We start from the raw sequence: 22,724 nt of genomic DNA, 5'->3' as shown, positions 1-22,724 counted from the left end.
ATCTCTGATTCTGTTTATTGCAAAGTTGTTTACTCTCTTGGAAACTTAGTTTTTTCATTTAATTTTTGAGCAGTTTCTACAGTCATATGGTTCAATCATCACAAAGCATAAAAAGGTCTGTAATGAAGCATTGCCCTCCTACTGCTTTCCCTCATCTATTTCTTATTCGCCCTGCTCCTTAAGACACCAGTATGTTTTGTTTTTTGTTCATTCTTAAAAGAAAAGAAAGGAAAAATGTCACCTTGTAAAACTCATTAAGTACTTTAATCCAAACAAGTGCTATTATTCTAGTTTGGGCCATATACTATGCCAATATATTCTGAGGACTCAACTTGTCAAATTCAAAAGCTATAAAAGAGTACTTGGCAGTTTAGTTTTCTTCCCATTTAGAAGTACTAGTGTGAATGTTAAGTGAAATTGGGCTCAGAATTATGGACTGGTGGTAGGTAGGCAGTCCAGCAGCCAATAAAAATTATATCTGGTGAAGAAAGCTAAAAAAAAAAAAGAGAAAGAAAGTTGGCTCCAGCTAGGCATGGCAGACCTCAGTGGACTGGATAAACAAGGGCCGCCCACAGCTCCCCCTCCCCTTCCTTCCTCTCCAACAGAAAGGGTAACGGGCCAGAGGGGGCCATGAGGCTCATCCTTGCTGAGGAGCAGGAAGTAGAAATCACTAGGGGAGGGCTTCCAGAAAAACTCTGTGAAGAGAACAGACTGTACCACATGTCTCTCTGAAGTGCTTTGAGTTCATCTTCACTCTTGCTTTGTCTTGATAACTTTTGTATTTCTTCATAATTTTTATCTTTACTAATCATCGATTTTAATGTCCTGTTGCCCCTTTACCTGGGGTATGAAGTTTGTGTCTTTCCTTGTTTGGCCAAGATCATGAAGAACGTTATCAGACTTTTGCCCTGTCGCTTTAGCTATTCCTAGTTCCTCGTATGAAGGAAATCTTTGAGAGAATAGAGAATCATTGCTGTAAAAGATTTAAAAATAAAGTTTCCTAAATTGTCATAAATCCAGAAAATATTTGAATGCATAAATCTTTGATACATTATTAATTATATGAATTCTAAATGGTGTCGTATTAAAACTGTACAATGAAATTACTCGATTATATGATTAAACATATATAACACAGAATATCACAAGAGACAAAATTACTCAGATCAGACTGTTTAGGTATAATAGGAAAAGAGCAGAAAAAGGTTTTATTTCGAAGAAGCTAAAATGCAGAATAAGAACCTCTAAAAATCCTCTCCTGCATAAGAGCAAAGAAAATACTATCCAAAATAGTCAGAACAACTTTTTCAGAACTCAGGAAAGTAAACAAAGGTTTGCAAAATCCAGAAAACATTAATCAAGAAAATGGCTGATTCTCAGTGAGAACAGGAAGATTTGTGGCATTTGGAACCTGCTCCATTCCCCCTGCCCTTTCCCAGAAGCCTTGCAAACACTAAAAAGGGCAGAATGGGTTTGGAGCTCCTCAGAAAGTCCCCTTCACAAGGATTCTCCTTATTTGACTTGACTCAGAGCTACTTCAGTAAGAAACCCTATCCCCAGGTCATTTTTCAAAAAACAGTGGCAACTGTTTCACATCTTAGCTGCCTGAGGTAGCCATATCGGTTGAGGCAAATAAAAGGGTTGGTAATAAACTAAAAATCTGAGTAGTGAGATGTCTGATGTATAGCTTTGAAAAGTTCCAATAAATTATTGGAAATCTAGAAGGTCATGTGCACATGCATGCCCAAGAAAAGACCTGAGAAAAGACTAATCTCTCACCTCTAGCTGAACCGAGGCTCTGCAAGTACGAAGTTAAGGTTAACAGAGACTGCCAGACTACTGAAGGTGTGCTCCAATACACACACATACACACACAGCCTGCTTGGCAAGAGATGGAGACTTTTTACAGGGGGACTCTGCTTTTTTTTAACTGTTATTCTATTACAGTTGTCCCAATTTTTCCCCCTTTGCCCGCCCAGCCAAGCCCACCCCTGGCTCCACAGTCAATCCCTATGCCATTGTCCATGCCCACGGGTCATTTATACATGTTCTTTGAGTACCTTTCCTCTTCTTTCCACCATTATCTCTCCTCCCCTTTGGACACTCTCAGTCTGTTCCATGTTTCCATGCCTCTGGTTCTATTTTGCTCATTAATTTATTTTTTGTTCATTAGATTCCTCTTAAAAGTGAGATTATATGGTATTTGTCTTCCACCAACTGGCTTATTTCACTTATTTCACTCTAGTTCCATCCATGCTGTTGCAAAAGGTAGGAGCTCCTTCTTTCTTTCTGCTGCTTAGTATTCCAATATGTAAAGGTACCACAGTTTTTCAATCCAGTCATCTACTGATGGGCACTTAGGCTGTTTCCAGCACTTTGCTATTGTAACTAGCACTATTATGAATACTGGGGTGCAGGTGAGTAAGTTCTTTTGAATTGGTGATTCAGGATTCTTAGGGTATATTTTCAGCAGTGGAATTGCTGGGTAAAAGGCAGTTCCATTTTTAATTTTCTGAGGAAATTCCACACTATTTTTCACAGTGGCTGCACCAGTCTGCATTCCCACCAACAGTACACTAGGGTTCCCTTTACTCCATATCCTCGTCAGCACTTGTTCATTGATTTATTGATGATAGCCATTCTGACAGGTGAGGTGGTATCTCATTATGACTTTAATTTGCATCTCTGATGGCTAGTGATGTTGAGCATCTTTTCTTATGTCTCTGGGCCATCTCTATGTCCTCCTTGGAGAAGTGTCTATTCTGGACCTTTGCTTATTTTTAATTGTTTGTCTTCCTGGTGTTGAGTAGTGTGAATTCTTTACATATTTTGGAGAATAAACTCTTGTCCGATGTATCATTGCCAGATACATTCTCCCATACAGATGGTTCCCTTTTCACTTTGATGATGGTTTCTTTAGGCATACAGAAGCTTTTTAATTTTATATAGTTGCATTTATTCATTTTTCCTTTATTTCCCTTGCCCTAGGAGATATATCAGCAAAAATATTCCTATGTGGGATATCTGAAATTTTACTGCCTGTGTTTTCTGCTAGGACTTTGAGGGAAGCATGATTCATATATAGGTCTTTTATCCACTTTGAGTTTATTCTGGTGTATGATGTAGGCTGGTGGTCTAATTTCATTTTTTTGCATGTATGAGAGGGAGCCTTCCATTCAAGGTAGCTAGGAAATTTCTTTCCAAACATTAACAGACTTTAGTTAACCAAACAGACTTGCTGCACATGATAAAGAATGCAGGTTTTGCTGAGTTAGCCCAAGAAAGAACATCAAGAATGACAACAAACCCTGAGGAGAGGGTCGGGGAAGAATCTAATTTCCTGAGTTGACATATTATGTTATTTTAAATGTCCAATTTTCAGCAAAAAGTTTTGAGAACACAAAGAAACAGGAAAGTTGGATCAGTTCAGATACCAGAAAAAAGACAGTCAATACAGTCTGTCCTTGAGAGACCCCTGACATTGGACTTACTAGACAAAGACTCTAGGTTAGCTCTTCCTTTAGGAAGGCATGTTCAAAAACTAAAGCATAAGAATGAAGTCCAACACACACAGAACAGCAATAAAAACAAAAACTATTAAAAAGAAAAACAAATTCTGGAGCTGAAAAGCACAATAACAAATGTAAAATTCACTAGACAGACTAAACAGCATACTTGAGCTGACAGAAGAAACAATCCGTAAACTTAAAGACAAGTTAACTGAGATTATCCAGACTGAAAAACAAAAAAGAAAAAAATGAATGAAAAGAAATTAAGAGCCTCAGAGAACAGAGGGACATTAACAAGTATACCAAAAGACAATACAGTTCTAGGAGAGAAGAGGAAGGTCATACGTATCATTTCACTATATAAGAAAATAATGGTCCAAACTTCCCAAACTCAGTGAATATTAATCTATTCATCCAAGAAGCTCAACCAACTCCAAGTCGAATGATCTCAGAGACCCATGTCTAGACACATCANAGACTTTAGGTTAGCTCTTCCTTTAGGAAGGCATGTTCAAAAACTAAAGCATAAGAATGAAGTCCAACACACACAGAATAGCAATAAAAACAAAAACTATTAAAAAGAAAAACAAATTCTGGAGTTGAAAAGCACAATAACAAATGTAAAATTCACTAGACAGACTAAACAGCATACTTGAGCTGACAGAGGAAACAATCCGTAAACTTAAAGACAAGTTAACTGAGATTATCCAGACTGAAAAACAAAAAAGAAAAAAATGAATGAAAAGAAATTAAGAGCCTCAGAGAACAGAGGGACATTAACAAGTATACCAAAAGACAATACAGTTCTAGGAGAGAAGAGGAAGGTCATACGTATCATTTCACTATATAAGAAAATAATGGTCCAAACTTCCCAAACTCAGTGAATATTAATCTATTCATCCAAGAAGCTCAACCAACTCCAAGTCGAATGATCTCAGAGACCCATGACTAGACACATCAGAGTCACACTGTCAAAAGCCTAAGACAAAGGAAGAACCTTGAAAGCAGCAAGACAAAAATGCTTCATCATATACAAAGGTTCCTCAACAAGATTAACACTTTACTTCTCATCATAAACCACAGAGTCCAGAAGGCAGTTAGATAACATTTTCAAAGCATTGAAAGAAAAAGAAACTCAACCAAAAATTCTATATCCAGAAAGCCTATTCTTCAGAAGTTAAAAAAAAAAGAAATTAAGACATTTCCAGATAAACAAACTGAGAGAATTCATCACTAGCAAATCTACCCTACATGAAATACTAGAGGAAATCCCTAAGAGTGGAATAAAAGGGCAGTAGACACTAACTTGAATCCATATAAAGAAATAAAGAGTACTGATAAAGGTTAACTTATAAAGGTAAAATGAAAGCATAAAACACATTTTTATTTATAACCTTTTTTTCCCTCCCATCTAATATAAAGGACAACTACAGCTCCGGCTGGCGTGGTTCAGTGGTTGAATGCTGGCCTGCAAATCAAAGGGTCACCACTTCGATTCCCAGTCAGGGCACACGCCTGGGTCGTGGGCCAGGCCCCCAGTAGGGGGTGCATAAGAGGCAACCACACATTGATGTTTCTCTCCCTCTCATTCTCTCTCCCTTCCCCCTCTAAAAAATAAATAAAATCTTTCTTTATAACAAAATAAAATAAAAGACAACTACATAAAGCAATAATTACCAACCTATACAGAAGGCTTTATAATGTATAAAAATGTAATTTGTAGGACAATAATAACAGAAGGAAAGGGGGAGGAAATAAAGCTATATTGGAGCAAAAGTTTTGAATCCTACTGGATTAATATTAATCCTAACTAGATTGTTTTAATTTAAAAGTTAATTGTAATCCCTACAATAATCACTAAGCAAATAACTCAAAACATATAGTAAACAAAACAAAGGAATTAAAATGTTATGCTAGAAAATACCTATTTAATACAAAAGAAGCCTTTATGTTGAAAAGGTGAAATAAAAGAAGACCTCAGACATACAGAAAACATACAGCACATAAAAAAACATAAAGCACATATGGCAGACATAAACCTTACTGTACTGATAATTACACTAAATATAAATGGACTAAAATGTACTGGGTTGGCCAAAGAGTCTGTTTAGTGTTTTTCTAGAAGATGTTTAGTGTTTTTCTAGTAGTGCTTATTTGTCTTTAACTTCATTGAAAACAATTTTGTTAGACTGCATTGTGACAGCTGTCATATCAGTGTGCATTTAAAAACTTTTTTATCAAAGTTGATGAATTTTTACACAGCCAATTTAATACTGAAGATGGAAGAAGATATGCTACATTTTTGGCATATTATGCTTTATTATTTCAAGAAAGGTAAAAATGCAACTAAAACGCAAAAAAAAAGATTTGTACAGTGTATGGAGAAGGTGCTGTGACTGATTAAATGTGTCAAAAGTGGTTTGTGAAGTTTCTTGGTACCATTGACATTTTGGCTAAATAATTCTTTGCTGTGGGGCTGTCTTATGCACTGGAAGATGTTTAGCAGCACCCCTGGCCTCTACCCACTAGAAGCCAAAAGCAGGAGATAGCCAACATACTCAAAATATCCTAATCAATAAAGTGATTGATGAAAATGAAAAATGTGTCTTTTATTCTACAGAAAAAAAAACCATAAGAACTTTGCGGCCAAACTAATACAATTTCTCCACATGATGTTACTCAAAATGTGGCTCACTTAGTTTTCATTACTATTGTTTTTATTACATTCAAGATAAATAAAATTATAATGGCCTAGATTTATTTGATTTAAAATACTTTTCATGTAAGATTTCAAACACACATCAAAGTAGAAAGAATAGTGTAATGACTTCCATATATATACCCTTATTTAACTATAGTGACCACTAACTCATGGCTGTCTTCATTTCATTTATACTTCTAATCCTGTTTCCTACACTCTGCCATGGATTATTTTTGAAGCAAATCTAAGATAGCATTTCATCAGAAATGAATAATATGCATTTGTTAGAAATTAATAATCTTCATTTTGAGAAAGTTAGGTATGTTCATTTTGTAACTACATTATAGTAACGGGGAAGATACATTCGCAGCAGCATACAGCAACTAGATCTAAGATAATTTTGAAAGGCAGTGTTAAAAACTTATTAAGATTCTTCAAGAAATTTTAGAAATGTGAACAAAGCTCTATAAAGTCTAGCTTTTATTCCAATATCTTGTTTTTACCTGTCTCTCCTTTCAGGATTCCAACTTATTTTTGACCTACTTAGTGAGGTTTTGTCTGAAGATTCACTTCTTCTTGTCAAAGAATCTTGATTATTCAAAATTTGTTCCAATAGTCTTACAGTTCCTACAATAAGAGAAATATAGTGTCATTTTTCAAGTACTACTTCATTTGTCTTTTTTATAACATCTCACATATTTATACTAAATTAGCTTTTTACAGTGATGATCAACTCAACTCACTCTGTGATGTAGATTATAAATGCACTCATCAAATTAAACTGAATTTTATAACTCATGAAAAATATGGGTATAAGTTTAGGCCGGAATTTATTTCCATTACAGAAAAAATGAATTTGAAAGAAAAGTTTTTCTTCATAGCAACTATTAGTTGAATCTTCTCTTTAGTGAAACTCATCTTTAATGAAACTACATAACTTTTATGTAGTAAATTTGGTTTTTTAAAGATTTTATTTTTAAAATTCCTTAAAACTCTTTAAATGTGTCCAAGACTTAAATGCATTTAAAGAATACCAAGAATTGCCCTGGCTGGTATGGCTCAGTTGGTTGGAGCATCGTCCCATAGACCAAGAGGTCACGGGTTTGATCCCCATCAGGGCACACACACAGGCTGTGGGTTCCACCTTGAGTCAGGGTACCTATAAGAAGGCAACTAGTTGATGTTCCTCTCTCACACTGATGTTTCCCTGTGTGTGTCTCTCTGTCCCTTCCCCTCTCTCTCTCTAAAATCACTGAAAAAATGTCCTTGGGTAAGGCTTTTAAAAAAATTAAATAATTAAAAGACTAAAAACTTATACTTAACATTGTCACTTAATTTTACTAGAAGGACTACAGTTAAGGGTCTTAATTATTTCAGGTCAAAGTTAATATATGAACACTTTCTCCAACTGAATATAGTAATTACTGTTAAATTTCTGAGTTTTATTATTGAAATACACACCTAAAAACATAAGAAAACATACTCATTAAAATGATCAGCAGAGCATTATTTTTTATTTATTAAAAGCTAAATTTGTTCATTAAAGGTTTAAGTAACGACCTGTAAAAGACAATCAGAATATAATCATAGTGTATATCTCTAACTCCTTCTACAAAGAATCTAAAGAAGCTTAATTTGCCTAGTACCATTTTTATAAAAGTATTAAAAACAGAGGGCCCACTTTAGTTACTTTGATCTAGGTCTAATAAAAATAGTAGATTCTAATAATAATTTCTTTATTACCTGTATGACCTGGTATCTCCATATTTTCTTTTTCTTCCACAGGATTTTCCTTCTTTGATATTTTACCATCCTTTGAAACAGGTATAGGAGCAAACCTGCGAGGCGCTGGTGTCTCCAAAGGAGATTTCTGTTTATCAAAACCTGTACCTTCAACCTCTCTTAGAAGTGCTTTAAAAAAAAATAAACATTACTCTTTAAAAACTATAAATTGTAGAGTGTTACTCTTCCCCATATTTTAAAAATAAAACCAAAAGTATACAGGACATACAAATTATTACCAAGTATAAAAATAACTGTATCCTCACTAGAAATCAAAAGAAATACAGATAATATTTTATACTTATAGCTAATAAATAAAACAAATCAGTATGGTATTGTTCAGCGCTAAGCTATGATGGAAACAGCATAGCCCAGACACTGCTCATGGTAATAAAAACTAGTGAGACCATCTGGCACTAAGCATAGGAAGTACTAAACTCAACAGACTATCTTTTAGTCATTAAAAGTTAATATTATGAAAATAATTATGCAAATGTGAGAAATACTTTTGGTATGCTAATAAAGAAGCAGTATCACCCTGGCTGGTATGGCTCAGTGGATTGACCAGCAGACTGAGAAGCAAAGGGTTGCCCATTCGATTCCCAGTCAGGGCACACGCCTGGGTTGTGGGCCAGGTCCCCAGTACGGGGTGTGCAAGGCAACCACATAGTGATGTTTCTCTCCCTCCCTTTCTCTCTCTCTAAAAAGAAATAAATAAAATCTTTGGGGAAAAAAAGAAGCAGTATGAAGTTATATTTATGCTATAACTACAAGGACATAAAAATAATGTATACCCACAAAAAAACACAGAAAAACAGTTTAATTTAAATTTTTAATTTGCCCATTAAAAAAATTTTGTTACTGTCACTAAAATACCCCAAAAAACAATTCAGTATGTAATCAATAAAACAAACATCGTTGTTTCTTTAAACTCAAATCTGAAGATAACAAAATTATGAACAACTAATTCTCCACAACTGTAAAGTGGAGAACAAGTGTCTACTTCTATCGAAAGCGCAGGGCTGGGTCACAGTGAAACCTGAGTTGTGGCAGTAGCTCTGACACTTTTACTGTCAGAGCCAGATGACCTTGACCGGGCAAGTCATAACATTTCTGTGCTTCGTCTCCCTCCCCTCACAACTTAAAAATTGACTCACTACCCCCGAGTAGCTTGGTTAAGACCACTCATTTATTGTAAAACATAAAGCACCTAACAACTGTAAAGAATCTTTAACGTGGAAGTACTACAATAATGTTTGAACAAATCAAATGCTGCAGATATTGTATCACATGGATCTGTGTATCATCAAAGGGATAACGCTTGATTTTCATTAATTTATTATTCAAATATCAATAATTTAGAACACATTTATTCATTTATTTTAAATTCCAAAGGTTTAATACAAAAAGCTATGTATTCCTATTACTACGAAGAAATTCTAAAAATCCCATTAAGATAGACAAACTTACATTATTAATTCTTTGGAAATACTTAAAAACAGTTCATAATTATGAACTAAGAGCTTTAAGAAAAATGGTAAATATTCTGTTTGTGAGAGAACTGGAGAATTGATAAGTATGTTTGATACTAGATAAGTAAAATAAAATGTTTCTAAATTTATAAGTGCTTCTGACAACTTATGTTTATTCATTTAAAACCATAAAGTAGGACATGATCAAATTTCCAAGTGACCTAAAAATTACATGACTTACAAAAAGAACTAATTTTATAAAACAAAGACTTGATTGACAACCCAGTAACACACCACAAAGGAAATTTACAGCTGACATTTTTAATTCAGAAAGAACTGGGTATTTTTACCTTGTCTGGAGCCAAGTGTGTTATGTGCAGATAAGTGACTGCCACCGAGATCAGAACAGTCTGGTTTCACAGAAGAGTTTTCCACGGCTCTGGGAGGAGGCACGGTGATAGGCGGCAAACTACTGGTCTTGAGGGCAGCACTAATGAAATGAGTCTAGAAGAAAATTATTAATTTCAAATATTTGAAAGGGTTAGACGACAAAATACAATGAGATTCATTACAGGACTTAAAACAATTCATTAGGTTTAATAAACAATGAAAATACGTACACTGCACACAACCACCCACTGTGGGTATTCCCATCCAGAGTATCCCAAAGGCCGGGAGTCAGCCTGGCTCTGTGGTGTGACCTTGATCATTTTACTTAACCATTCTAAACCTCAATTTCTTCCTTTCTAATCCAGAGATGGCTCAGGGGGCACTGCTACAGGCTAGGAGATGACCTCTACTTCAATCGCATAATTTAAAACCCAAACATCTCATCTTTTATATTCTGAATGATTTTGTTTAAAATAAAGGATTAAAAACCATTATTTTTAAGCACTCAGATGGTAGCCATACTTAGTAGCAGCAATAATATATGCGCTTATGTATGTATAGGTGGAAACTACAGTGGTGACTGTTTTCAGCAGCATTTGTTAAAATATCTGAAATGTGTAAGTATCTTACTAATAAAACTGATTTCGAAAGAGAGTTTTATGCCATCTAAAAAAACCCCCTAAAAATACTCATTCTTTTATAGAATTCTTACAAATGTATAGCTACATAAAGCAGATGGGAGAGACTCAATAAATTTCAATTCATTAAGCATTTATGGACTACTAATAAACTTAGTATGTCACTGACATCTCAACTGTCTCTGTAATTATAAGCTTTATAAATAAAACATCTGAATTAACAAAGATTCCATTCTTCCAAAATCAGAAAGCCAATAAATTATGGATGGATGGCAAACAGACGCACAGGGTAAGTAGAAGCCTCTCTTTAAGAAATCAAAGTGCCTTCCAAATGTGCCATCTCATTTTGTCTAGATCAAAAACGAACAATTTCCTAGGTAAGGAAATCAAGGCTCAGAGTACAATTATTTGCAGACTAACAGAACTCTCACAGACCCACTCCCAGGCTCTCACTAGATGACATGAGGCACACTCAATTTTAGTTATGCATGGAGTGCTTACTAAAACTTTATTTTGTATGCCTATAATAATCCCAATAAAAATACTATCTTAAACCACATGAAAGCTCAAGACAACTCATTGAGAAGTCTTAAAAATTACAGATTAGTGTTTATGGTACTTTGTGATAATATAACAAGCTATAATAAACTTGTTTTTGAATATTCTTCTAAATGTAATATTTAAATTTAATTTTTTAAGTTTTAAAGTTGCACATTAATTAGAAAAAAGTATATTAAAACCAATGGAGTTATAATGCTGGTCATTTACTCATTCAATAACAATAAAATATAATAATAATAATAATAATAATAATGTACACTGAGTACCTGAATGCTGGGTACTATCCCAGGACCTGGAAATTCCACAAGAAATAAGAAACTATACTAGCAGCTTTTTGTGAGAATATCTTCCTTTTATAATAGCTCAGTGCTTCATATTCAAAGACACTAAACAATGTTCATACTTTTAATGAATTGCAGAAGCAAAATGTATACTGGGTGGTTCTCACCCAAAGGTGTGCATCAGAATGCTTAGAGCTTTCGCTCCCCAGACCCATCTCAGACCTATGGTCTCAGAATCTCTGAGAGGTGCAGCATGTGTATCTCTATAAAGTTTTCTAAGCGACGGTGACGCACATTCCCAGGCTAAGCAACACTGATGCAATAAATAATCACAATGTGAAATGAGCACTTTAAAAATGGTGTGAGGAGAAATGCCACAAAAGCAGAAGCCAACTATAAGGAGAGGTCTTACAGAACTACTGACATTTTAACTAAAATGTGCTCTCCCTCTCCATATAGAGGGAACGAATGATGAACAAGCAATCATTGTTTAAGAACTGAAATTGTTACAACCTAATGAGCTACTGCAATAACCAATGAGTATTAGCTTAGAGATCCAAATGCTAAAAAAACATGGAATGTGCACTGGCCTTGCTATAGATACCTGAATATCTATTTGTTGTTGCTGTAGTTTTTCAAGATGCCTAATGTGCTGCTCCATAAACACATTCATTTGCTTCTCATGATCATGACAGTGTCGCTTCTCATGTTTGTCCTGAATGTTTGCTTGCTGCTCTGTCACACGCTGTAACTGCTTATCAGTCTCCTGTAACTTATTCAGTAATTCTGTAACAGAATTGACCTTTGCTTCCAAATCACTCTGCACCTAAGACAATAAAAATATCAGAAGATATCAAAAATATGGTCAATTACTGGAAAGGTTATTTATAGTAATTGGTATTGAGAAATGATCAAACCAGATTTTTACCATCTAAATCTGATGACTTAAATGCCTTTATTTTTACAAACACAGAAATAAAAGGTTCAACTTTAGCTATTCTTAAGTAGATCTTCTCTCTCATAAGAAAAAAATACCAGATCTGCCACACAAGTTTTATAATGCCAGAAATAAAAGTACTTAAGTGGAAATTAAAAAAAGAAGGAAGTAACAAAACAAAGCAGCTTCTGATATTTCGCAAATCTCAGGCCTGGAGTCCCGGTCTTGGCTCCGCCACCTAGTAGCTCTGCAACCTGATGCTGCTCTGACCTGCTTCTCAGTTTTCCCATTCACACACTGAGGGGGGTGGCACGGATGATTTCTAGGGTCACTCTTGCTCTAAAATAACAATGGTAGAGTATCCCAGGTTGCCCAGGACTGCAGGGTTCCTGAGAAGAGATCTTTTCCGTGCTAAAACCAGGAGTTAACACTGGGTTCTCTAGCATTTTCATAGCAACTGGGGGAAGTCTCACAACTCCTGGGAGGCAATACACCGCCACAAACAAAAACTTCAAATTCAGAGCAACTAGAATGTCCCTAACCTATAGTTGAACACAATAATTTCTAGAATCAGTTCCTAAAAATATTTCTGCATTTTACAAAGTCGTTACGAATGAGTATCTGAGGAGAAAAATATACTTTTATCAGAGGTGCTGCTGTTGCAATGGCGGCAGCAGTTGCTGCAGCCACGGTTGTAGCTGAATCAATGCCACTGGGTGAAGTTCTAGTCTCCTGAGCAACGGCATCCTTTTCTGTGCCTGCATCCTCTAAAAGCCGTACCTTTACTTCCTTAAAAACAGGCATGCTTTGAGCTCTGTAATTAAAAAGGGAACAAAAATATATTCAGTAAGATACTTTGAACCATTTCAAGAAATACATACAGTGGTAATCTGCGAACAGTGGATCTTCTTGGTTTTTTAAAAAGTAAATTACCTAGTTTTCCCAATCAGCATCTTTTCAGGCATTTGGTTATTGAACTCTATAAAGGCTCAGGTCACTAAAGAAATAAGATACTTCCCTGAGGGAGTGGTATAAGACACACATGAAAAAGACATGGACACAATAACAATGATACATAATCAAGAATTTCAAGTTTAAAACATAAAGAAAAGGCTGTAAGAATTCAAGTACCAAGTTTTATTCCCAAAGGAAAACAACCCAAGGAGGATTGCTACACTGATGAAATTTTTTTTTGAATTGTGGCACCTTTAGCTTAAATTTTTCAAATGCCACATGATTTCTTAAAACAGGCACAAAGCACACATTATTAAACAACCTGAATTAAAGATGAGCCCACCAAGTTTGGACTTCTGGCAGCTGGGAAAATAGCACTTAAGAGGGGAAAAGAGAATGTACTGGGATGGGCTCAGACCACCAACCTTCCAGTGAACAGTGAACATGCTGACTGCACCCCAGTACACTTGAAACCTATATAATTTTATTAACTAATGTCACCCCAATAAGTTTAATTAAAAATGAATAAAAATGAGTCCAGCAAATTATATGCATATTTGTAATAAGGTATTTAAATACTAAAAATAAAAGACTGGTCAATTTCACTCTATATTTGGCCTGAAGAAGACAATAAAATAAACCACTGACAAAACCGAAGAGCCTCTGGTAAAAGAATCTAAGTAAAATCAGTGGGAATGCACTCCATCCCCAGCAGCTGGATTTTTCCCCCTGGATTTTTAAAGAAGGCACAGATCAGCTTTCCAACTTACTCTTCTTTGATAGTTCCTCATTTCTACTAAGAACATCACTTTCCTGTCTCAAAATTTTGAAGTTATCTTGACTTCTCTATCTGCTTAACATTCTCACACCTACCTGAGTCATCAAGTTGTGTCAATTATTCCATCACAACCGCCGGAATAGTGCCATGGAATTATAAAAGCGGGGCATGGGGGGGTGAGCCAATAGGCCGTCTGTCCCGATTTCCCAGGGTTACAGATGAAGAACTAGTGACAGCACTCAGGGCCCGACTCCCAGAGATCATCACCTCCCATCCCGCTCATCACCTCTTGCCAACTGTTTTCATTCTTCCAGTTTTTACTTGCTTAAAAACTTGCCACACACATTTCTCCACCATTCAAAAATCTAAAATCATTCTGTACAGGCAACTAAATAAGCTGATTTCTCCTGGCTGGCCTTCCACCTACTCCATGCTCTGGCCCTGCCCTAGCTTCCTAGATATACCTCCTACTACTTCACAAAACAACTCTCTGGAGTCAGGCTCCTCACTTACCACACCATACCATTCCGCAGCTGACTCCTTGCTTTTTGTCACTCCGTTCTCTCAGTTTTCTTCTATCTACTTATTATAACCTTCTCCTTTAAGATCCAACATTAGCCTTGCCTTTTAAAATAAACCTGTCCTTGTAACACTTCCTCTCGATCTCTCCCTTAACTCCTTTTGCATTTACTGCTTACATCACACAGCTGATTCTCGACAGTCAGCCATGCTAGGGTTTAAATGTCTGTACAGAATAGTTTAATTATATAGTGAACGCAGTACTCTTTCCTATGAGTTCTGATCACTCATTCCTCCATTTATGTACACAATTAAGACACAAATTAATTAAGCTCTCTCAATTAAGCTCTAAATAACCTAGGGTAGGGGCAAGGAGGGAGACGTCTTTTATATCCAACGGCAACTAACAAAGAGCTAAGCACATTGCAGGCACCCCATATACATATATTTAACTGAGTGCTGTGTTAAGAAAATGTAATTCAGATATTCCCTCTCATTTCTGTGTGAATTCTGAATATGACTTACCCTTTAAGATCTCTCATTCTACATTAACAGGCTAATTGACCAATAAGAGAAATAACATTATAATGCTAGACATAAACTTTTTTTAAAACATAATTAAATTTATTTTTAGAGAGAGGGGAGGGAGGGAGAAAGAGAACGCGAGAAAGAAAAATCGATGTGTGAGAGAAACATCCACTGGTTGCCTCTTGCACACCCCCACCTGAGGACCTGGCTTGCAACCCAGGTACATGTCCTGACCAGAAATTGAACCAGCAACCTTTGGTTTGTAGGCCAATGCTCAATCCACTGAGCCACACAAGCCAGTGATAGACATCAACTTCTTTATAGGCTTTTAAATTTTATTTTTTCCAATTATCAAATTAATAAACACTCAATGTAGCAAATGTAAAAAGCTTCGAAGTGTAAAAAAACTGGAAAATACACATAACTCTCCCATTCAGAAGAAATTACTGTATTTTGCCATGTATAATGTTCACCTTTTGCCCAAATTTTTGAAGGAAAAACCAGGATGCGCATTTACATGTGTATGATTGCATACCATGGGTATAATAATGGGTATAATAGTCCCATGGACAATGCACACAAAAACGTGAGTGTGCATTACACACAGCAAAATACAGTATTTTCTACTAATATTTTTAAAAAATCTTTTTTCTTCATTCATAAATCCTGAATCTGGCAATTACCCCAACAATCTGCTGAAACTTCTTTTACCAAGGTCACTAGTAAGTCTTGCTCAATTCAATGGCCACTTTTCAGTCCTTATCTTTTTTTTTACCTCGGAGCAGCATATTGAACTTAGAACCTCATTGCCCTTGGCTTTGTTAACACCACAGCCCCTACAACTCTGGACAAACTTTCTGAATACCAACTAACAGCTACCTTGCTATCTCTGCATACCTCTTTAAGAGTTCTGGTTTCCTCGGTCCTATCCTATGCCATCTTTCTTCTCACTCTCAGACTCTGGAGTCATACCAACCATTTCCAGAGCTTGGACTACCATTTACATACTGATGACTCCGAATATGGATTTCTAGCTTAGATCCCTTTTGTAAACTTGACCTTTATATTCAATTTCCTACTGGACATTTTCACCTGTACAAGGCCTATCTGGAAAAAATAGACATCTTTGAGTTAGCATATGTATTGTGTGGCCATCATACTCAAAATGACTGAGCAAGTAGAGCAATGATTCTGCATCAAATTTTGTGGGAAGCTTGCAGCTATGAGCAACTGGTGATTGACTGGCAGCTTCACCACGAGAACACATCCACTCATGCATCACATCTCATGCAGTTTTTTGGTGAAACATCAAATCAGCCATGTGACTCAGCCCTCTACAGCCAAGATATGGCGCCCTGTGACTTCTGGCTCTTCCCAAAACTAAAATCACCTTTGAAGGGAAGAGATTTCAGACTGTCTGTGAGACCCAGGAAAATACAATGGGGCAGCTTATGGCAACTGAGAAAACTGTGAGGTCTCAAGGTACCTACTCTGAAAGGGACTGAGGCATCTCTGTCCTATGTACAGTGTTTCTTATATGTTGTATCTTCTTCGATACATGTCTCTTTCTCATATTACATTGCTGGATGCCTTCTGGACAGACCTGGTATGTCTCATAGGTCCCTGCTCATACCCAAAATAAAATTATTCCTCCAAGGATTTTTTTCTCAAGGATTCCCTTTCTCAATGACTAATACTAATGACCATGTACTTCAAAGCATGATCCCCACCCTCATTCTACCACTGCTCAATGTTTTCAAGACTTATCTAACCCACCTCTCAAAGAGGTATTTGAAAAACATATAACCAATTGGGTTCCTATACTACATTCCAGCCCATTTCCAATCTGTTCTTTGATATAACTACCTGAGTGAGCCTTTAAAATTTTTTAAATGATTTGCCATCTTTCTTAAAGTTCAAACTCCTTAAAGGAGTTCATAATCTGGCCCCTTGCTTACCTGTCCAGACACATTTTAGTACCTTTTCCCTAGTTCTAGACACTCTGGCCAGACTCTTCATTCCTAAATGTCTCTAGTCTATTACCTTTTATTACTATAGCTTTGGAGCATATTATGCTATCAAACAAGGCAAATTTTCCATCATTCCATTTTTGTTTCTCAAAACTTAGCTGTTCTTAACTGTGTATTCTATATATATCTATTCTTAACTGTCTGTATATACATTCTCAACTGTATGTCCTTCTAGGTAAATTTTAGAATCACTTTGCCAAATTCCATTTACCATTTAAAAAAAATCAATATAGACTACAGAGAAATTTATTTCTTCTGACATAATTAAAATGTCTTTTAACCCAACATGAGAATTACTTTTATAGTTCTGATTCAACTATTATTCTCCACATTTGCAATTATCTTCTCAGAAGCCCTTCCTACACTCTTTCCCTTTTTCAAAAAGAAGCCCTGGCTGGTGTGACTCAGTGGATTGAGCGCAGGCTGTGAACCAGAGGGTCGCTGGTTCCATGCCCAGTCAGGGCACAGGCCTGGGTTGCGGGCCAGGTTCCCAGTTGGGTCCACATGAAAGGCAACCATACACTAATGTTTCTATCCCTTTCTTTCTCCCTTCCCCTCTCTCTAAAATAAATAAATAAATAAAGTCTTTAAAAAATTTTTTCTGTTCATCTATCCTGAAATGGGGAGATAACTACTGTCTGTCAACAAATAAGAAGAGCAGTGTTCACCGTTACCTCTTACTGTCTGCTTGTTCACAAAAACTTCTCCCTCTTAGATCTGTTAAGTTTTGAAAAGTCTAGGAGATTTCAGTTCGGAGAGTTCTGAATTAAACGCAAGTTGATAAACTCCCTACTATAGTGACAAGCAGACACTACATCGGAGGACAGCTAGATAAAAGCGATAATCCCTTTCTGTCTGAGTTAGAAGTGATTCACAACATTTAGTTCAAGTACAAAATTTAGGAGACTGCACTACCCCTCATGCCCTTTTCTTATATATTTACAAACCCCAGTATACAATATACTATCCAAATTACTTTCCTAACGACCAAATCACACACTGGGAATTGCAGACTGAACAAATGCAAAGAAAAACATGAGGAGGCCAAAAACCAGCTGTGAAACTCTGGCAGGCTCACATCACACCTTGGTAGTTTGGAGATAGTATTTATTTTTGTTTGTCCAATATTTTCCAACAACTATAGCATGTATACTATGGATAACTAAGTGGAAAAAAGAATAATATTTTTATTTTAGTACTTGTGTATTTATTTTAATTGCATTATTAGAAATATTAGTCTCCAAACTTTAGAACTAATACAAAATCTCCTTCTTGAATAAAGTGAGAGTTCAAAAGTCAGTAAAAAATTTTTCCTATTTTCCAGAAGGTTTTCCATGCTGCTCTGGTTCAGTAGAATACATTTAGCCTAAGAATATGATTCTCATTCCATCTCCACTAATGACAAAAACAATGAAAACTGCCTCCAGAGTAGGGGATGTAGTCTTTCGTGTTTATCATGGTGCTATTAACAGGGCTGGTTTTGTATTCTATGGGTATTTAAGATAAAGTCGAGAGGGAACATTAGGCAGAATAGTAGCCATGGTCTCCCTTCACTCCATCCAGATACTAAGCTTGTTCCTTTCCTCAAATCTTGACCAGGAAAAGTCTAAATATCCTTGGATGGTAAATAAGAGGCCTGATGTATCTGGAACGACGTGACCACTGCTACCAGTGGTACAGTGATGTGACTAAGAGCACAGGCTATATCTATAGTCCAACTGCCAGTGTTTGAATTCCAGCCAAGTGTCTACCTGCTAAATGACATAGGGAAAAAAATCATCTCTTTGTGCCTCAGTTTTCTCATCTGTAAAATGGAAATTCTGTAAAATTGGGATGGTAGTGGGATCTGTTGTTAGATTTTCTGAGTATTAAAGAAGTTAATTTGCATAAAATACTGGAACAGTACCTCTCCTATAATAATCCTTAATAGCTATTGAGTACTTTTTATGTGCCAAGTACAATGAAAAATGTTTTATATATATTATCATACATGTTTCACACATTGCAAAGAAAGTTTTTCCTATATCCAAAGTAAATGAAGCTGATTTTAGAAAACTACATAAAAATACAAGAAATGGCCCATCTATTTTTCTCTAAATGAAACTTACTTTTGTTTTAAAACTGCTCTTAGAGCATCTTTCTGTCCCGTGTTGTACTGGGAAATAAAGATATCATTTGCTGCAAAATCAAAACATAAAAATATATTTCAGAGTCCTGAAAATGTGTTAAATTGTAATAAGCTACTCAAAAAAACCTTTTTAACTAAAAGAATATTTAAGAATTCAGCAACAGGATTTCACAATTTCAAAAGGACAAGACACAAGTGACTAAATAACAAGTCACAACCTGAGACGTTAGGGGAAAATTGCATCAAAAACACCTAGGGCCAAATTAGGACCATTTACTCAAACTCTAAAGAGAAAACTAGTTAAAATAAAGCAAAACTAACTTCTTTTAAAAAGTCATTAAATAAAAATTTCAAACTACATTTTTAAGCTACTATTTTACCAAAAACTATGTAAAACCCGAAATCAGAATTTATAAACAGGTTTCTAGCACCAAACCTATGCAGTAGTAAAGGTTAATAGTAAAATTACCTTTACTACTGCAAACCCTTTATCAAATTTTAGAGATTCTATTAATTTAGAAGGAAAAACGAATTAAAATAAAAATAAGAAGAAAAAAACAAGACTGCTTAATCAATGTCTAAAAATCAATGAATATTGTTAAAATTCTACCGTTATGAAGGAAATTCTGACACATTACAATATGGATGAACCATGAAAATATGCTAACTGAAACAAGTCAGTCACAGAAGGTCAAATATTGGATGATTCTGTTTATACGAGGCAGAGTGCAGTTCACAGAGACAGCAAGGAGAACGGTAGTGCCAGGGCCTGGAGGGAGTGGGGAACAGAGAGCTGGTGTTAATGCCTAGTAAGAGTTCAGCTGAGGAAGGTGGAAAAGTTCTGGAGACGGATGGTGGCGAGAGCCGCACAATATGAAAGGGCTTAATGCCACAAAACTGTATGCTTAAAAATGGTAAGTATGGTAAATTTTACAATATGTAACTCAAATTTATCCTTTTACCTTTTTGTCCGCTGTTCTCTTCTGTTTCACCCAAAGGTAATCCTTGCACTGTAACATCTTTAGAAAAACCCTTTAGGATACGAAAGGAACAAATGAAGGGCTAATAAACTTTATGGTTTATTACTTACCAAGTGCTATTTAATAGCCATGTGACTACTGTTTTGGGAGCACAGGCCTATGTGCTTTATATACTTAATTCCCAGCACCACCTCAGTGCTTAAATACCCTGAAGCTACTCAAGGGTTTATTGAATGAATTAGTGAACTGTCAGAGAAGTGAATGAGTAAATTAACAAGCAAGCGCCCTAAAATTCACCTTCATACCCCAATTTGCCACTTCTAGAAGAGAAAATTATGTAACATCTCAGTTGCTACTGAGCTGAACGTGAAAATCTGATTCCCAGTGAGTCTAATGGATTACATAAGGATGGCCAACGCATGACACAAAATCACAAATTAATCACAGCATTCTTTGTCAGTGAGCTTGTGATCTCTAATCTCAGAAGGCTTCTCTATGTAGGTCATACCTACTGACAAAGAGCCTTCTGTTCACATGTGCAACTTCATCTGTAAGATTCTATTGCCTGTTGCTAATCAAACACAATTTAAGCACACATTATTTGACAATACCAAAATTTTTAATGCTAGCATAATTAAGAATCTTTTGCTTACACTTTCTGACACAGGGGAATTTTTTAATGGAGGCTGGTGATAATTTCTAGCAGAAGCTAAGTCTGATGGACCTACCAAAACAAAGAAATCAATTTTAGTGATTTTCAAATCAGAACATTACATTTAGTAACTGTACAAGCATGACCCCAAAACTATAAAGTCCATATTAATGTGCAAGACTTAAATTGGAAGCCATTTTTATGCAAAAATACTTAAGAAAACAAAGTTTTTACAGCTCATATTTTGGGAAATATGGGTCAGTACTGACAATCAAGTGAATTAAATATAAAATGTTTTAAAAGATATCATTACATTGTTAGACTTGGACTAACTAGGACAGAATCACTTGTCATAAGTACATATGTACATAGTACATATGTACTATGTACTATGTACTTGTCATAAGTAAAATATGTAATATAAAAGCCTGATTTAACATCAGGCATATCATATGCTGTACCACCACCCTGCCCAAAAGCAGCATTATAACAGCATTTTTGTTTTTGCACATATATTCATTACTTTGACTTAACAACCATGAATTGGGTAAACACATCTTATCCTCCTTTTCACAGATCTCCTTGCAGGTTAAGTAAATTGGAACGTAGAAGCCATCAAATGGCTAAGTTGTGCTTTTCTACTATGCCAAGCTGGGTATCATAATTCAAACACAAGGTAGGGTATTTGATAAACAGCCCTAGTGATGAAAAAATAAGTTCAGCATGCAAGTTAAGTATGTCTGTCACAAATGTGAACATGAACAGTGTACAAAAGCCATACAAAGAAAAAGCACAATAGGAAATGCTCAAGTTTCATTCTTTCTGTCCGATACTATTAGATGCGGACTGTGCCTGGCCATTTTCCCAGGGAAAATGGTGAGTTTTCGACATCTGTACAAACTAGACATACAGTAAAAATCCTCTGAATTTTTAAACACAGAGACAACTAAATGAAAATAAATATTAAAGACTTCAAACATGAAAACTGGAAACACTATTTGGCATCACATACCACGTAACGTTCCATTCAAGCTAGTTCCCGTTCTAAAAGGATGACGTTTATTTGCAGACAACGCTGGAGGAACACAGGACAACTCATCTTTCAGCAAAGTCAAATTATCTCCCCGATTTGGAGAAACTACCTCACGAAGCCTCTTCGCTGGTATTTTAACCTTTTTTTTCTTTTCCGGGCTAACCTCAGGAACTTTCATATTACTGTTAATAAAACTAGTCTCGCAGTTCTGAATAGAATTTTCTCCTGGGTCCATGAAACTTCAGAACAGCGTTGAGGACTGGGGAGGAGGTAGGGTAAGAAGCAAGGGGTGAGGGGAGTGTGATAAAGAAAACGTGAATTTCAAGTAATTTTGAAATATGCAGTCATCAACTTTTAAATAAAACAATGTCTAAACAGAATATTCGCAAAGCTAGAAATTGTAATTTTGGTATTTAATCCAGCATAAGAGACTGGAGCACCATTTTTACCCATCAATCCCACTTAGTCTATGAAATCTAAAGACGAGGATGCCAAGAGAACAGCTGCATGAGCAATAACAACAGTAACAGTGCATTCCCCAAACCGAAAGCTGTTGGCAGGCAAGGCAAAATCAAACAGATGTGGAGGCGGAGTTAAGATTTGTTGAGAAAAAGGAGCCGAGCGGGTAAAACCCAAATGCTACTTTTCAAAAAACATCACCCACGTAAGACGCTTAATAGCTTTCTTCTGCCAATGAGTCTCACAAAAACCCCTGGCTGCAACCGCCGGACATAAGAATCCACCCCTCCAAGTCACCAGAACGCACGGACACCGCACAGCTTTCAAACAACAGCTTCAGTTACCCGCGGGTCAACACCCACTTCCTTTTAAGCCCGCCCTTTAGATGCAGC

At 36.0% G+C, this 22,724-nt stretch overlaps 1 protein-coding gene across 4 annotated transcripts in view; it reads right to left on the bottom strand.

Moving 5' to 3' along the window:
* KIAA0586 (KIAA0586 ortholog) overlaps positions 1 to 22,701 on the bottom strand; it is a 96,242-nt gene extending 73,541 nt beyond the window's left edge. Inside the window, exons 1-11 of one of the 4 annotated variants that reach the window (XM_037054410.1) lie at positions 22,651 to 22,701; positions 21,853 to 22,132; positions 20,842 to 20,912; positions 20,171 to 20,240; positions 19,189 to 19,258; positions 12,911 to 13,085; positions 11,939 to 12,160; positions 9,815 to 9,968; positions 7,954 to 8,121; positions 6,714 to 6,837; positions 841 to 973 (exon numbers count right to left, since the gene is read on the bottom strand). In XM_037054410.1, the coding sequence (XP_036910305.1) occupies positions 841 to 973; positions 6,714 to 6,837; positions 7,954 to 8,121; positions 9,815 to 9,968; positions 11,939 to 12,160; positions 12,911 to 13,085; positions 19,189 to 19,258; positions 20,171 to 20,240; positions 20,842 to 20,912; positions 21,853 to 22,108 (1,443 nt within the window). In that variant the 5' untranslated portion in view covers positions 22,109 to 22,132; positions 22,651 to 22,701. Of the gene's footprint in view, positions 1 to 840; positions 974 to 6,713; positions 6,838 to 7,953; positions 8,122 to 9,814; positions 9,969 to 11,938; positions 12,161 to 12,910; positions 13,086 to 19,188; positions 19,259 to 20,170; positions 20,241 to 20,841; positions 20,913 to 21,852; positions 22,133 to 22,533 lie in introns of all 4 variants that reach the window. The other 3 variants (XM_037054407.1, XM_037054409.1, XM_037054408.1) reach the window with 3 other exon arrangements.
* Between the last annotated feature and the right edge of the window lie 23 nt (positions 22,702 to 22,724).

The sequence above is a fragment of the Sturnira hondurensis genome, unplaced genomic scaffold (assembly GCF_014824575.4).
Source record: "Sturnira hondurensis isolate 20B ecotype Veracruz unplaced genomic scaffold, ASM1482457v3 Scaffold0008196, whole genome shotgun sequence".
In the NCBI taxonomy this organism is placed as follows: domain Eukaryota; kingdom Metazoa; phylum Chordata; class Mammalia; order Chiroptera; family Phyllostomidae; genus Sturnira; species Sturnira hondurensis.
This window is presented reverse-complemented; position numbering and strand designations above follow the sequence as displayed.